This window comes from Bos javanicus, chromosome 16 (genome assembly GCF_032452875.1).
Source record: "Bos javanicus breed banteng chromosome 16, ARS-OSU_banteng_1.0, whole genome shotgun sequence".
Classification (NCBI taxonomy): Eukaryota; Metazoa; Chordata; class Mammalia; order Artiodactyla; family Bovidae; genus Bos; species Bos javanicus.
In genome coordinates, this window is record NC_083883.1 from 5155496 (window position 1) to 5172152 (window position 16657).

The window sequence follows — 16657 nt, forward strand, 5'->3', positions numbered from 1 at the left end:
TGGTTTTTCCTGTGGTCATGTATGGATGTGAGAGTTGGATGGTGAAGAAAGCTGAGGGCCGAAGAATTGATGCTTTTGAACTGTGGTGTTGGAGAAGACTCTTGAGAGTCCCTTGGACTGCAAGGAGATCCAACCAGTCCATTCTGAAGGAGATCAGCCCTGGGTGTTCTTTGCAAGGAATGATGCTAAAGCTGAAACTCCAATACTTTGGCCACCTCATGCGAAGAGTTGACTCATCTGAAAAGACTCTGATTCTGGGAGGGATTGGGGGCAGGAGGAGAAGGGGACGACAGAGGATGAGATGGCTGGATGGCATCACTGACTCAATAGACGTGAGTCTGGGTGAACTCCGGGAGTTGGTGATGGACAGGGAGGCCTGGCGTGCTGTGATTCATGGGATCGCAAAGAGTCGGACACGACTGAGCAACTGAATGAACTGAACTGAATTTAGCCTCCAGAAAGATGCTAAACATCCACGAGTCTGTATATCGTCTCGCTCTGCCTTAATCAAAACAAAACCACCACCCAAGTGGTGTATTTTACATTCTATTTAGCACTTTTTTTATTTTTGGAAATTTAAAAAAGGCAGAAAAGAAAATGTTACCTATAGTACTACCATTTATGTTTAGTGGCTTGCAGGATCTTAGTTCCCTGACCAGGGATGGATCCTGTGTCCTCCACTAATGAACCTTTTGGTGTGTCTGCTTCTTGTTTTTGTGAACATACTTTAAAAGTTACCTAAGTAATGTGAATTCAGCTCCATTTAAAAAAAAAATTAGAACATAAACAAGAAAGCCAAAGGATCCTCCTGTCCTTGTCTGCGTCCCCGTTTATTAACGCCTAGTCCCCTCTCAGTGGTGAGTGCAGCCTTACCTCCCTTGCAGCAGGCTGTGCCCCCCTGTGTCCTGTGTGGCACCTGTCTGATCAGTTCCTTAGTGGTAGACGTTTAGGTTATGAGCAATTTTTTTTGCCATTAAGATGCTTTAGGAACATACTTGTAGAATGATTTCCTAGCTAAGTAGTACTGGGCCTAAGGTTTGAACATTACGGTTTTGATAGACATAGCCAAAAATATACTGGTCTATGTCCCTGTTGTGTGTATGCTATGTTATGCTAAGTCACGTCAGTCGTGTCCGACTCTGTGTGACCCCACAGACGGCAGCCCAACAGGCTCCCCCGTCCCTGGGATTCTCCAGGCAAGAACACTGGAGTGGGTTGCCATTTCCTTCTCCAATGCATGAAAGTGAAAAGTGAAAGTGAAGTCGCTCAGTCGTGTCTGACCCTCAGCGACCCCATGGACTGCAGCCCACCAGGCTCCTCCGTCCATGGGATTTTCCAGGCAAGAGTACTGGAGTGGGGTGCCATTGTTGTGTGTATGAGAGGGTGCCTTTTCCTCAAGAATCTTTGCATAAGCTCAGGAGTTTGTTTTTTGGTTGGATGGCTTGCAGGGTCTTAGTTCCCAGACCAGCAGTGGATCCTACGTCCTCCACAGTGGGAGCTCAGAGTCCTAACCACTGGATTGCCAGAGAATTCCTTCTTTTGTTTTTGGTCAAACATTAAAAAAAGAAAATTTGCCATTCTGGTAAAATTATTGTTATGTTTTATAAACATTTCTCTCTTAATGAGTGGCAGCAACCTTCTTTCGTTTGATTTTCTTTCTTTGTTCTTTTCTTTGGCCAGTTTTACATTGGATTGTTAATCTTTTACAGTTGATTTGCCAGAATTAAGTTAACCTTTGGTTAGCACGTGTTGCACATATTTTAAAATGTGTGTCGTTTATAAGCATAACTTGTAAGTCTCTTGCCTTTTGGTTGGAGGCTGGTCCTCCTGTCTGCCCAGGAGAGTGAGAGTGAGGCTGAGGCGGAACCACAGGGAAGGTCACCCTCCTGGGCAGAGTGGCTCAGGGCTGTAAAGGCTTTGGGTACTGGGTTCCCCACTGTAAGTTTTCGCTTTGCTTTGGGTTGGGATTTTCTCCTGTCACGTTAATGAAAATCAGTAAACAATATGGAAAATCGCTTTTACTTCCCAACCAAATGTTTGGGAATGTGTGTGCCAACATGTGGGACCCTGATGATGTACTTCTGTGTGCCTTTTATTTCACAGACTATCTCACCTTCAAAGACTGAAAAAAATGTGCTGTTAGATTTCTGTTTCGATCACTTCCTAGGCGAGGTCCATCGGTTGCTCCTCTCTGAGCTGGGCGGAGGTTCTAGAACGGGATCCTACTCTTTCTGCCCCTGTAGATGTAGAGGAAAACCTTCATTTCACCCAATACTTGACCATGTCTCCTGTCTCATGTCCTGAGCTGAGCTGGATGAAGAGAGACAAGAGACACCTCTGCAGCCTTTCATCTCTCTGAAATCGGGGGAAAAACAGAGATTCTTGCTCAGCAGCACTGCTGCTTCTGTCACAGCACATAACTTATGTCCTTTATAGCACAAATCATGATGTGTAATTTAAAAATAAACAAAAAATGTGTTCGTCGCGTGCTTTCTGCACCGAAGTGTAAGCTCCGTGGGGCAGGCTTGCGTTGCTGTGTTCTCCGTTGTGTCCCAGCAGCTTCCACGCCAGCACGTGACATGTGTCCGGTGATGACCGTCGGGGCAGATGAGGTCAGGGGCTGCGAGGGCTGCATGTCTTCCGCCCCCTTGATGGCTGCAGACCCAGGGAGGGGGGCTTGGGGGGACCCCGCTCTTCAGGGAGGTCACACACGGTACCGGGGCAGTGTGCGGCCTCGTGACTCCTCAGACCTTGTTGGCCGTTCAGGGCTGCAGGGGCCCTGTTTCCCAGGTTTCAGGCTGAATGAGAGTAGAGGTCCCGTGATCTTTCAGCCTGACACGGATGCCCCACTGCCAGCCGCGGCACTGGGGAGGCGAGAGTTGGGGCCGGGTGAGCTGGAGCAGGCAGAGCATGGTTGTGTGGCTTGCAGTGCAGGTCTGCTCGTCTCCTCTCCGTGGGGGCCTGTGCAGCAGTGGGCGTCCTCTGGGCACGAGCCACTGCCCCGCTCAAGACTCCAGAGCGCAGCCCCTGGCAGAGCTGCCTGGGCGCCCACATCTGCTGTTTCCCGACCACTGGGCCCGGAGGTTTGAGGGACAGCCTCCGAGTCAGATGCAGAGAGCTGAGCTTCTCTGGCTCTTTAAAAAGTATACATGCTAATTATGAGTCACTTAAAGAATAAAGATGCAATAAAGAAAATTAAGGCTCCTATTATTGTATCTTTCAGATATATTGTTATTAACGTTTTACTGAGTGTGGTTCCCGTTCCATATATATGTGTGTATACATAGACATATACAGGCTGATTTATACATCTGTGTACATATACATACGAATATAAATAAACATACGTATGTATACGTATACATACATATACAAAGACGTGTATACGTATGCAGATATACATACAGGACTGTACTTACTGGAATATACATATAGGACTACACTTAAGAAGTTTTTTAGAAGATGATTTTAAGGCTTTTAGCTGGAGCATTGCTCCACAGTGTGGTGGTGGTTTCTGTGTACAGCACAGTGAATCAGCTGTGAGCACACAGATGGCCCCTCCCTCTGAGCCCCCCACCCCCCCAGCTCACCATGGAGCCCCAGGCTGAGCCCCTGTGCCGTCTAACAGTGCCCCCCAGCACCGCCTCCCCCGTGGAGCTCACGGCGGGGCCCAGGCTGAGCCCCTGTGCCGTCTGACAGTGCCCCCCAGCGCCGCCTCCCCTGTGGAGCTCACGGTGGGGCCCAGGCTGAGCCCCTGTGCCGTCTGACAGCGCCCCCCAGCGCTGCCTCCCCTGTGGAGCTCACCATGGGGCCCAGGCTCTGACAGCTCCCCTCCAGCGCTGCCTCCCCCATGGCCATGTGCCTGCGTGAGTGCCCCGTCTCCACTCGTCCCGCGCTCTCCTTCCGTCTGCGGCCACAGGCCCGCTCTCCTGTCTGCGACTCCATTCCTGTCCTTCAGTTGGGTTCATCGGTACCGTTTTTCTAGTTTTCATATATATGCATTAATACACAGTGTTTGTTTTTCTCTTTCTGACTTAACTTCACTCTGTATAACAGGCTATAGGTTCATCCACCTCACTGTCGCTTGCTTTTTCACTTACAATCAGACAGACTTAAGGAAACTTCAGATGGAGATTTGTGCTACAGAAGAATAAAGTGCTACTGTTGATAGTGTTGGGGTGACTGAAACCCTTAGAAATCCATTTCCCCTTAAATATTCTTCTGAAACATTATTTTAATGATTGAAGATCATATAGATAAACTCCTGAAAAAGCATCTCTGTTGCCTGTTGCTGGGCATTCAGTTTGTTACTCATTTCTAGTTAAAGTAAGCCAGGCTTAGAATACATATAGTGTTAAAGCTCCTATGATTAGTGCCAAAGGGTAAAATTCTAACATTCTGGGATTTCAGGGTTACAGAGCTGCTTTGCGCTTTCAGGCTTGTGTACGTTTTCAGCCCCTGATGGTGGCTGTCGGAATCATGGATACCCTTGGGCAGATGTTCTGCCCTTTGCCCTTCCTCGGGGTGGGGGGAAAAGGGCTCTGGGTGCAGTGGGAGTGGGGTTCAGACCCCAGCGCTGCTGGGAGCAGCCAGCTCAGGGACCTCGAGCTGGAGCTTAGTGGCTCTGCTCCTGTGTTCTCCCACTCAGAGAGTAGCGTGCATCCTCGTGGGCTGGGTGTGCGGGCTCCTGCTGACGTGGACGGCTCCGCTTTCCCTGCTCCTCTGGGCTCTCAGAGGCTGCTGCTTGCTGGCCACCAGCTCTGCGCTCAGGCGCTTGCTGGGACTCAGCCCACAGCAGCAGCCCTCCTCCCCAAGTCCTCCTCCTTTCTTCTGGCCTGCTGAGCGCCCAGGTAGCCTCCTTCCTTGTGGGTGAGCCTGCCCATGGCAGAGGTGCTGCCCTTCTGCTGGGAGGGCAGAGAAGGTCTTACTCACCTGGGTGCCCCAAATGTGGGTACCGCATTCTGTGCCTGAGTCAGGCTTTTGCATCCTTCACTCTGGGCACTCAGTCGGTCGTGGGGAGGATGGACGGCTTCCTTCTCTCTGGACACGTGCTCCCTGCCCCCAGCTGTCTGGGTGGTGTGAAGGGAGAGGGAGACCCAGGGCCAACATGCCAAAGCCCACTTTTCTCCGGCGTTCTGGGTACCCTTGTCCCAGCGCCTGGAGCCGTCAACAGCACCGTGAATGAGACGCATGTGAGCGAGGTGCCCGCTGCCCGACCCAGTGGGACTCGTGCAGGGGTTTGGGGCAGAGCAGTAACAGCGGCACTGGTGTGCACGCGCTAGGTCACTTAGTGCGGGTGGGCGCGTGACTGTCCTGTTCAGTAGATGAGCCTGCTGCTGCTGCTGCTGCTGAGTCGCTTCAGTCGTGTCCGACTCTGTGCGACCCCACAGACGGCAGCCCACCAGGCTCCCCCGTCCCTGCGATTCTCCAGGCAAGAACACTGGAGTGGGTTGGCACTTCCTTCTCCAGTGCATGAAAGTGAAAAGTGAAAGTAAAGTCGCTCAGTCGTGTCCGACTCTTAGCGACCCCATGGACTGAAGCCTACCAGGCTCCTCCATCCATGGGATTTTCTAGGCAAGAGTCCTGGAGTGGGGTGCCATTGCCTTCTCCGAGATAAGCCTAGACAGCGTATTAGAAAGTAGAGAGACATCACTTTGCCAACAAAGGTCTGTGTTGTCAAGGCTATGGTTTTTTCTGTGGTCATGTATGGATGTGAGAGTTGGACTATAAAGAAAAGCTGAGCGCCGAAGAATTGATGCTTTTGAACTGTGGTGTTGGAGAAGACTCTTGAGAGTCCCTTGGACTGCAAGGAGATCCAACCAGTCTGTCCTAAAGGAGATCAGTCCTTGGTGTTCATTGGAAGGACTGATGTTGAAGCTGAAACTCTAATACTTTGGCCACCTGATGCTAAGAGCTGACTCATTTGAAAAGACCCTGATGCTGGGAAAGAATGAGGGCAGGAGGAGAAAGGGACGACAGAGGATGAGATGGTTGGATGGTATCACTGACTGGACATGGACATGAGTTTGGGTGAACTCCGAGAGTTTGTGATGGACAGGGAGGCCTGGTGTGCAGTAGTTCATGGGGTCGCAAAGAGTCGGACACGACTGAGCGACTGAACTAGTAGATCAGGAAACTGAGGCACAAAGGGATTAAATCTTCCCCATCTTTGCACGCTTGGTGAGTGCTAGAGCCTGTGAGGGATGGTCCCCCGGGACTGGGGCTTGTTCTTCCTGTCGTCCTCAGATCGGCCCCGCTGGTGAGCAGCGTTCAGACCCCAGCCTCTGTTTCTTTCCGCTTCTCTGGCTCACCTGGGCTTAGAATGCTGCCCCCGCCCGCCCCCCCCCCCCCCGCCCCGGGTCATCATGCAGTCCCATGATGGAAAATTCATTTGGTGGGGGATATGAGGCAGACTGTCCTTTTTTGCCTCCAGATTCCAGCGAAGACAGAGGCATGGAACAGTGTTCTGTTTTTTTATTTTGGATTTAAAGGTTTTGAGTTGGAGTGTAGTTGGAGTAACACAGAGTTGTGTTCCTTTCAGGTGTGCAGCACAGGGGTTCCGCTGTGTGTGTGTGTGTGCTCACTCCTTCTCAGATTCTTTTCTCACATAGTGTATCCCAGAATACTGGGTAGGGCTCCCCGGGCTATGCAGTAGGTCCTTGTTGACTATCTGCTTTATATATAGTAGTGTATATCTGTTAATCCCAAATTCCTGATTCATCCCGCCCCTTCCCCTTTCTCCATTGGTAACCATAAATTTGTTTTCTGTCTGTGAGTCTTTTTCTCTTTTGTAAATAAGTTCATTTGTATCATTTTTTTTAAGATTCTACATATAAATGATATCATATGATATTTGTCTTTGCTTCACTTAGTGTGATAATCTATCTATGTTGCTACAGATGGCATTATTTCATCCTTTTTATGGCTGAGTAATATTCCATTGTATTCACATACCACATCTTTCCTATCTTGGCTGTTGTAAATAGTGCTGCCATTGGGATGCATGCATCTTTTTGAATTGGAGTTTTTCTGGGTACACACCCAGAAGTGGGATCGCTGGATTGTGTGGTAACGGATCAGAATTCGGGAGAGTTCCCTCATTGCCACCGTCACCCTAGAGGTTCCTCCCCGGCAGCGGGCACTGGTCTGGTCCTGCCTCCTGGCACACCTGTAGGCAGGTGGCCTTGCCTGTTGCATTGCAGTTTAGCACATGGGACCTTCTCCACTGGGGGAGGGAATTTCAGAGGCAAACTCTGGGGGGCCGAGGCAAGTCACAGTATCCATTGCAGGCTTAGCATGGGCTTAAAATGTTTTATAATCCCCTCAGGCTTCCTTGTCTCTGGGCCTCTGGCTTTTTGGTGGGAAGACCCTTCCTTCCCTCAGCCGTGGGCCCTCAGGGCTGCGGTCCCGGGCCTTTTGGCCTCTCCTGTCCTTGTCCAGGCCGAAGAGGTGGAAGCCTTTCCATGTGACTCTCTTGGCTCCTGGTCGAGCCTGTTGCGTTCCTCAGCTGGTGGCCCCTGGCGGCGCGCCAGAATCCTGTTTTCTCTCCCTGACGCTCCTGCTCCTCGGGCTAGAGCTCAGCACCTCCCCTGTCCGTCTCTGCTCAGCCCAGTCCTCCAGATTAGCGCATTCCTGCCTGCCTCTCTGCGGCTGCCCCACAGCTGTCCACCCAGCCTCTTAGGCTCTTCACGGCTCTGCCCCGTGACATCAGCCAGCCTGGAAGCCTGACTGGGTTGAAGGTCTCGCTTTCACTGTGGGCTGATTTTTATATCCATTCAAGGATGTCGGACACATCCCTGGATGTCAGTTACTGGTGTTCATGGGGATTCTTACTCTGCTTCTCTTAGAATTAGGAAGTACTCCTCTAATTTTCTTGTTTTGACAAGCTGAGAAGTGCAGAAGTGGGATGCAAATTGTGTGTGATTCGCAAAGCCAGGTTTGTTGTACTGTGTCACTCCACCTCCCTTGCTAGCTACAGAGTGAACTGTGTGCAAATCTGAAGGCGGAATGTGAACCCAGGCTTCCGGCCGCACGTTCTCTTTGGCCTGATGCCCCGCACGCTGCTGTGTCTGAGGTAGAGAGCAGGCAGAACCTGCATTGTGTACTCTGAGTTTAGGAGGGGCTGATGGGCGTGCACGTGGGTTTGGGCCTTGGTGTGTGCTCACTTGGAGAAGGAAATGGCAACCCACTTCAGTGTTCTTGCCTAGAGAGTCCTGTGGACGGAGGAGCCTGGTGGGCTGCTGTCTCTGGGGTCGCACAGAGTTGGACATGACTGAAGCGACTTGGCAGCAGCAGCAGCGTGCTCACTTAGCACAGCTGTGGAAAGTTTGAGCAGAGCTGGTTTCTAGGCGGTGGTCATGGGGCTGCAGACACAAACCCAGCCTATGGTCTTGCTGGTGACTTGTAACATCAGGGTTTGTCGGTTATATCAGCGTGTTCCAGCCTCACTCAGAGGTGATGGAGACGGCCCCTGTGCTGTGGCAGTTACGCTGATGGCTTGCAGAGGTGAGCGCCTTTCTGATAACAAAGCGTGCTCAGAGGTTCTTTCATTAGAAGCTTGCAGTGGCTCTGTGAGGGAGGGAGGCAGATATTTTAACCCCTGACTTGCAGATGTGGAGCAGGCTCAAAAGGTGACGGTCTCTCCAAGGCTGTGCAACTAGAAATGGACGGATTTCAGACCCAGGCCCAAGTCTCTCCTAACTGCAGATCCTTGAGCTCCTGTTGCCTCTGAGTGCCTGTGACAGCTTGGGCTTCAGCACTGTATGCCTGTAGAGGGCGATAGAGGTCTTTCTTTTTGGGTTGCCCTGAGAACGCTTTCTCTTGAACTCTTTGAATTTAGCAGTCTCACAGCAGCTTCTCACTGGGTTATAAGCATTTTCTGTGTGGCGACCTTCGCTCACGCCCCTTCCCCCAGTTTGAGTTCTTTCAGGTTGTTCTGTTGCTCAGTCGTGTCTGACTCTTTGCGGCCTCATGGACTGCAGCCCATCAGGCTTCCCTGTCCTTCACCATCTCCCGGAAGTTGCTCAGACTCATGTCCATTGATGGCATCCAACTGTCTCTTTCAGAGTGGGACTCTTGGTTTTGGTTTTGACATCTAGCACAATGTGTGGTCCATAGGAGGAGCTCTGTAAATGCTTGTTGAATTGAAATACTTGCAAATGAGATTATCCAGAGTCTCTTCCTGCTTTTCATAGTGTGTGGGAAGGGAAAATAACCTTTTTCAATGAATGAAGTTGAAGGGAGCAAAACTCAGGATCTGTGCAGTGTCCCTAGACTGCCACCAGGTGGCAGTGTGACCCCATGGTGACTGCTCCCTAGGAGACTGAATTATCTGGGCACCTGTTGGGGGTTGTGTCTCTGAAGCCAGTTTGCTTTTGGTGATCTAAGACTAACAAGTCTTGGCTTCCACTCCTCCTCTAAAAGTTGCATGGTATCGTGGAAAAGGTTAAGGCTTCGGAATCTACATGGCCTGGATTCCAGCCCTGGCTTCCCCCAGGAAATGAGCCTGGGACACGTTGCTCCTGTGAGCCTCAGTTTCCTCAGCCTGTAAAATGGGCAGCTGTTGTACAGTTAGGCAAAGCCCAGCATGTCACAGACCACAGCCTAAATGTTAGCTGTACTGTTGTCAGTGCCTGGTCTGCCTTTCCCCTTCCTGTGTAGCCTGGCTCCTCTCTGGCCATCTGATCTTCCTCAGCAAGACTCATGCACTTCCCAGCAGGTGTCTCAGTGCTCCGCTGTGTCACCCCCACTGCAAGGTACCCCCTGGTACCAGAGTGACTGCCCTGGCACCAGGTGCCACGCGTGGGAGACATGCTGCCTGCTCTGCTCCTTTCAAGAGGCCGCTCCTCAGATTTCCTGCAGAGTGCTACCTGACCAGTGTTGGGTCTTAGTAAAACGCTTGGGATTAATGAAACCGGCTTAGACTAGTCAAGTCTCGGTCTTTGACGCAGGTAAGGGAGCCAGGCTCCTTTAACACCTTGCCCATCTGGTCCCTGAAAGAAGAGGGGTTGGGAACAAGGCTCATGTTAAGTGACTTGCTCCAGGTTGGGGATCTATTAAGAACCAGGGGTTAGATCACACTGGCTGGCTCCTGAGGCTGTCTGCTGTTGAAAGGATATGGCTGTGGATTGGGTGTGCTGGGTTTAGGGATCTTAGAGCTTCCTTTCCTAACAGATCTGGAGGCTCCCTTCTGTAGGTCCCTTTCCACGGTTGTCTGGATTTTCCTCAGTCTGTCTTCCCACCCGGGCGTCCTGTACTCTCTGCCTCCCAGTGCTCAGCCCTGCCTGCCTTTTGGAGTAGACTTCATGCCCTTAGCTGGGGAGAGGCCCAACCATCTTTCCCTGCGTGGTCAAGGGTGGTCTCCGGTCAGCTGTGGAGACCTCACAAGGGGTCATCCTGAAGTTTCTTTTAGAGCAGATAAGAGAGCTGCAGAGCCCCAAGTCAGGCTTGGGAGGGGGTGTGGGGCTGTGACAAGAGGGCGGGTGCTGGGCCGGGTTGGCGGGTGGATGGGCCGGGGCGGGGCAGATGGGCCAGGGCCGGGGGTCGGGGGTCAGGGGTGGATGGGCTGGGGCTGGGGGTGGATGGACTGGGGTGGGGCGTCGATGGACTGGGGCGGGGCGTCGATTGGCTGGGGCAGGGGACTTGATGGGCTGGGGCGGGGGTGGATGGGGCTGATGGGTGGGGCGGGCAGGGTGCGGATGTGGGGGTGTTTGGTGGCGGGCACACAGGCCGGGCCAGGGGAGGTGCAGGCGGGGCAGCCCCCGAGCTCCCTCAGGAGGTCTGGCTTGCAGATGCTGCAGGACTGCCCCAAGGCCCGCCGCGAGGTGGAGCTGCACTGGCGTGCCTCGCAGTGCCCGCACATCGTGCGCATCGTGGACGTCTACGAGAACCTGTACGCGGGGCGGAAGTGCCTGCTGATCGTCATGGAGTGGTGAGCAGCCCTTCCCTCTGGTTCCCGGCCCAGCCTGACCCTGCTCCCCGCCCGGGCCCCTTTCCTTCCCAGGACTGCCGGCTGGGGACGCTGAAACTCAGCATGCAAGCGCCTCGTTCCTCTTGGGGGGCGGTGGCGGGCGCGCTAGTGTGATGTCATGGCCCCGGTCTCACTGTGGCTTTGTTTCAGTTTGGATGGCGGAGAACTGTTCAGTCGAATCCAGGACCGAGGAGACCAGGCCTTCACGGAAAGAGGTAGAAAGGGTCTGTCGCGGGCCCAGCCCGGCGGCGGGGCAGTGGGGCTCCAGGGGCCTGTTCCCGGGAGGTGCTCAGGCCCGCCGCCCACCTGCTGCTGGGGCTCTGCCCGCTCCTGCCCCTCGCCTTCTGGGGTGGGTGGGGGCGTTGGGGGTCTTAGGCTTCCCGGGAGGGCTCTTGCCTCAGCTTTTCAAACCTAAGGAAACATCTTGTGACTTGGTTTCTGTCTCCCTGCTCCCGTCTCCTCTGCAGAGGCCTCAGAGATCATGAAGAGCATTGGCGAGGCCATCCAGTATTTGCACTCAATCAACATCGCCCATCGGGATGTCAAGGTACCAGCTGTTTGTACTGCCCGCCCAGCCCCCAATGCAGGGGGCCTAGAGGCCGTGGGGGTCAGGGCCACGGTGGCCCTTGAAAAGGTCCCCAGGGTCGTCCTGTGTCCCCGTGGCCTGGGTCCCGTGGCAGAGTGGGCAGAGCGCCTCTCTGCCCCGCAGGCCCTGCCCTCTGGGCAAATCCCGCTCCCGGCTGGGAAGCCGCCTGAGCCTGTGCTCCTCAGTCACCCCCCACAGCCCCACCCTTGGTCTGTGTCCCTGTGGTGCTCACTCTGTCTCTGCGTCAGTGTTTTACTCCCACGCCTGCCATGAGCCCTGGGGGGTCAGGGGCTGAGGGTCCTGATGGTGTGCGGATCATAGGGGCCAGACAGACAGTTGCTGAATGGGGGTGGGAAGAAAGGGAGGAATCGTTCCCCTGCAGGTTTCTGACGGCCGCTCACAGGTTCAGCAGAGATACTCCTTGTGTCTCTCTCTCTCTCTAGCCCGAGAACCTTTTATACACCTCCAAAAGGCCCAATGCCATTCTCAAACTCACTGATTTTGGCTTTGCCAAGGAAACCACCAGTCACAACTCTCTGACCACTCCTTGTTACACGCCATACTACGTGGGTAAGTTTGGAGAAAGCCTGGGAGCCCGTCTTTGCCCGGAGCTTCTCCCAGAGCCTCCTCTTGCTGGTCTCAGGGCCCCAGGGCCCAGGAGAATTGTGTCTGCCGGCCCTTTGTAGCCCAGTTCTGATGTGACCTGACCTGAAGTAGGCTTAGCAGATCTCGAGGGCCTGAAGTGGCATGGGAAGTTAGGTGCGTGAGGTTACGGGTGGAAGTTTGTGCACGTGTGCACTTCACTGAGAAGAGCTCTTGTTCCCGTCAGACCCCCAGGGGGGTCAGGGATGTGCTTCTGGTCCAGGACCCCCAGCCAACTGCACAGAGGAAACTCTCAAAATGGGTTTGTCAAACTAAAAGGCAGTCTGAAAGGCTCTTGCAGTTCAAGACTTGCTTTATCTTGAGATTCTGGCCCTTGGGCTCCCCTCAAGGAGGGTCTTCAGGTCTCCTTTACCCAGCCCTGGGCCTGGGCTACGACTGTCCCCCTTCCAGGCAGGCCTAGCTGCGGTCCCGTCGTGATGGGCTGAAGGGTCGGATGGGCACACCACCCACAGAGGGCCTGGGTGGCTCCTGGTGTTCTGAGGACCAGTTCCACTGCCTTCGTCTTTGTTTACAGCTCCAGAGGTGCTGGGCCCAGAGAAGTACGACAAGTCCTGTGACATGTGGTCCTTGGGTGTCATCATGTACATCCTGTGAGTGTGGGGAGGGGCCTGGGGACGCAGGCTGGGCAGGCGTGGATGGAAGCCTCTACCTCTGGGGTGAGAGGAAGAGGCCACGGTTAGCGTCCCCTTCTGGATGGGGGTGCCCTGGGGGTCCTGCTGTCCCCTCTCAGTGTTGAGTGGACTCTGACAGCTCAATGCTACGGATTGGCTAACGGGCAGGAAGATGTGTGGTTTAGATACTCAGTATGTTGGATTCCTGGGCCCTGTCCCTGACTTTGTACCTGAATCAGTGAGTCCCAGTTTCTCTGTGAACTTTGCAAGAAGTCCTGGTGCGGGACCTAAATAACATAAGCTCTGTTCCTCTCTTCCTGCTTCCCCTCGGCTCAGGCTGTGTGGGTACCCCCCCTTCTATTCCAACCATGGCCTTGCCATCTCTCCGGGCATGAAGAGTCGTATCCGAATGGGCCAGTATGAATTCCCCAACCCAGAATGGTCAGAAGTATCAGAGGAAGGTAAAGAGCCCGTGTGTGTGTGTGTGTGTGTGTGTGTGTGTGTGTGTGTGATCTCCCATCAGTGCCGTGACTGTGGGTCTTCACCGAGTGTGTGTGTGTGTGTGTGATCTCCCATCAGTGACGTGACTGTGGGTCTTCACCGAGTGTGTGTGTGTGTGTGATCTCCCATCAGTGACGTGACTGTGGGTCTTCACCGAGTGTGTGTGTGTGTGTGTGTGTGTGTGAGATCTCCCATCAGTGACGTGACTGTGGGTCTTCACCGAGTGTGTGTGTGTGTGTGTGTGTGTGTGTGAGAGATCTCCCATCAGTGACGTGACTGTGGGTCTTCACCCAGCCCACGCCTGGTCTGTGTGAAGGGCCCAGCAGGGCCAGGGCTTGGGACGTGCCTGGCCGTCCGATGGTGGAGCTGTCTGTAATGGTCCTCAGGGCCAAGCATCTTGGGTGGTCTGTGTCCACACCCCCTATAAGTCTGGCTTCTCCTTGAAAACTGGGAAGGAGCGGGAGGGGAGGGTGGCCCCTGCACTGTCTCTGTCCCCTGTGGGCATCCTGCTTTCCTCCCGCAGTGAAGATGCTCATCCGGAACCTGCTGAAGACCGAGCCCACCCAGAGGATGACCATCACCGAGTTCATGAACCACCCCTGGATCATGGTGAGCCCGGTGGGCTGGAGGTACCTGGGTCCACGGGGCCGGTCCCTGTGGACCCCACCCCGCTCCAGGTCTTCACTCGGACCCTTTTCTCTGCCCCCAGCAATCGACGAAGGTCCCTCAAACCCCACTGCACACCAGCCGGGTCCTGAAGGAGGACAAGGAGAGGTGGGAGGACGTCAAGGTGAGGGGGCACCTGGCCGGGGGGCTCGGCGGTGCTCAGGGAGGCGGCTGGCTCTGCATCCTCTCACCCTGGGTCGTCTGGTACCACAGCGACTCTGAGCCGCTTCCCCGACCTGGCTGTGGGCAGAGGCTTCTGCGTCAGTCTAAAGTTGGCTGTGGCTGTTTCCTGCCAGCCGTTACACTCTGCCTCTGAAAGGGCCTGAGAGGTCCTCTGCAAAGTCTCCTCACTTTGCAGATGAGGAAATTGAGGCCTGGGTGGGTGCCCTGTTCACGGTCACGCAGCTAATGACTGGCTGGAGCAAACGTGAGACCAGGTCTCCTGGCTCCTAGTCGGTGCTCTTTGCTCCCCCAGGCTTGCTGGGGGTCTCCGGGCCCTTAGCGGGGCTCTGCTGAGCTGGCCGTAGGCTCTCTGGCCGGCTTGCCCTCTGTCTCCACTCCCACACGTCACCCCTTCCTTGCCCGCTCCATCTGTGGTCTCTGACGTCTCTCCTGGTCACCACCCCCAGGAGGAGATGACCAGTGCCTTGGCCACGATGCGGGTCGACTACGAGCAGATCAAGATAAAAAAGATTGAAGACGCGTCCAACCCTCTGCTTCTGAAGAGGCGGAAGAAAGCCCGGGCCCTGGAGGCCGCGGCCCTCGCTCACTGAGCTGGGCCAGCCGCTCCACTGGAGGACAAGCAATAACTCTCAACCCGGCTGGATTTTTTAAACAGAGAGACCCAGAGTCGCCTCCTCCCGCTTCCCCTCCTCCTCCGCCACGTGGGGCTGGGACCTCTTCAGAGGCTGTGTTCTGCCTTCGGTTCTGGCCACCTGCCTGAGAGGGGGCGCCCGGGAGGCTGGGGCCCCGGGGAGAGGGAGCACCGTGCCCTCGACACTGTGCTCATTTGGCAATTTTATCAGTAATTTGACTTACAATTTTTACGAACCTTCTTTTATCGTTCTTGCCCTCACTCCCGCCCATGTCCCCCAAGCCTCGTCCTGTCTGGAGACTGCAAGGGTTTGGGGGTGTGTCCCAGGGTGTCTGTGGAACCCTCTCGAGGGGCGTCCCTGTGTTGCCCCGCTGGCCGCCTGACCTCCCCACTACGGCCCCAGGTCCCCACTGGCTGAGGCCTGCCAGGAGCTGCAGACCGTGGGGCCCGGGGCCCAGAGGCTCTGCTGAGTCCTTGGATGTCCCTGGTGTGCCAGAGGGATAGGAGTGAGTGTGTGTGTGCGTGCGTGTGCCCACACCTGGCTCAGTACCTGTGCACGTGAGGGGCCCCTGCCGCGCTCGGAACTGTTTCCCCCACTCCCACCCCACCCCGGGCCCACCCTGCCCGCGCTGGGCCTGCCCAAGTGCCTGGGAGCCTGTCTGGCCCCACGCCAGGCCGCCCACCTCGCCTGTATGGGTTGCTCCCGGCACAGGCGCGGGCGCGCGGAGCACTGGTGCAGCGCCAGGAAGACGGAAGCTCCGCTTGGAACCCTCCGCCCCGTTCGTGCCGGTCCTAGGCCTCCGCCGAGGCACCGAGCTGCCGAGTCAGGCCTCTGCGCCCCCTTCCTGCCGTTCTTAACCTGCTGGTGTTTGTTCTCTCATGTCTGCAGCCGTTTTGCAGCAGGCCTGCCCTCAGCCCACGTGGGTGAGCCTGCCTTACGAGTGCCTCACGGGCTCCAGGGTGTCGGTCCGCAGCCCCTTGGGGGCGAGCGCGGCACCCCTGTGGCCTCTGCAAGTGTCCGTGGCGCGGCCTAGCGGGTGGGTGGGGGAGGCTTTGCACCAAAGATGTCCAGACTCTGCCCCTCTCCCACCAGCCGCTCCCCGCCCCCTGCCCCAAACAACTCAGCGACATATCCAGGCCAGTGTGGGGTGGGGAGGCCTCGTGTTAACCTGAGCACTGTGGGGAGGGCCCCTCGCCGCGGTCCCTGGGGCAGGGGGCGGTGATGCTTCAGCTCTCATCTCCCTCGGGCAGGGCTGGGGGTGCCCGGGGCCTTCTTGGGGTGCGAGGGCAGGGCTCCGATGCCCGCAGCGCCTCCCCGCCTCTGACGGCGCCCAGCTCTCAGACTGTTGTGAACTCTTGTCGTTTTGTATGAGCAAAATTGTCTTTACTAAACAGATTTAATAGTTGAAAGGCTTTCTCTCTTCCTTCTTGAGGTTCAGCCCCTTGACGCCCCCCACCTCTCGTCTTCCCACGCGTGGTGAGGGGTTCCGTGTGTGGGGAGGGCAGAGTCGGGGTATCCTGGGGGAGAGGCGAGCCCCCGGCCCAAGGGAGCCAACCCCCGCCCTTTCGGGGGCCTGGGGGATGTCTCTGGCCTGGGCATGGGCCCTGCAGTGGGGGACCCCGCGCGCTTTGCCAGTTACTGAATCAGGAGCCCAGCCGCTTCCCAGCCCAGTCTTAGACCTGTTTAGCCACGGCCAGACGCAGACACTCTCAGCTGGGGGTTGGGGTTGGGGTCGGGGTCAGGGTCAGGGTTAGGGTTAGGGTTAGGGCTGGCACGGGGACTGTGAAGAAGGTGGTGGTGGTGAATTGGTCCAAATCCTGGGGGAGTGTCGAGGAGCAGGTGTTCC

At 55.4% G+C, this 16657-nt stretch overlaps 1 protein-coding gene across 1 annotated transcript in view; it reads left to right on the forward strand.

Moving 5' to 3' along the window:
• The window catches only part of MAPKAPK2 (MAPK activated protein kinase 2), a 48787-nt gene extending 32567 nt beyond the window's left edge, over positions 1-16220 (forward strand). Inside the window, exons 2-10 of the mRNA XM_061382057.1 lie at positions 10791-10930; positions 11120-11184; positions 11437-11516; positions 11999-12125; positions 12733-12808; positions 13166-13290; positions 13854-13939; positions 14040-14120; positions 14626-16220. Coding sequence (XP_061238041.1) covers positions 10791-10930; positions 11120-11184; positions 11437-11516; positions 11999-12125; positions 12733-12808; positions 13166-13290; positions 13854-13939; positions 14040-14120; positions 14626-14769 — 924 coding nt within the window. The 3' untranslated portion in view covers positions 14770-16220. The remainder of the gene's footprint in view (positions 1-10790; positions 10931-11119; positions 11185-11436; positions 11517-11998; positions 12126-12732; positions 12809-13165; positions 13291-13853; positions 13940-14039; positions 14121-14625) is intronic.
• Positions 16221-16657: the final 437 nt, after the last annotated feature.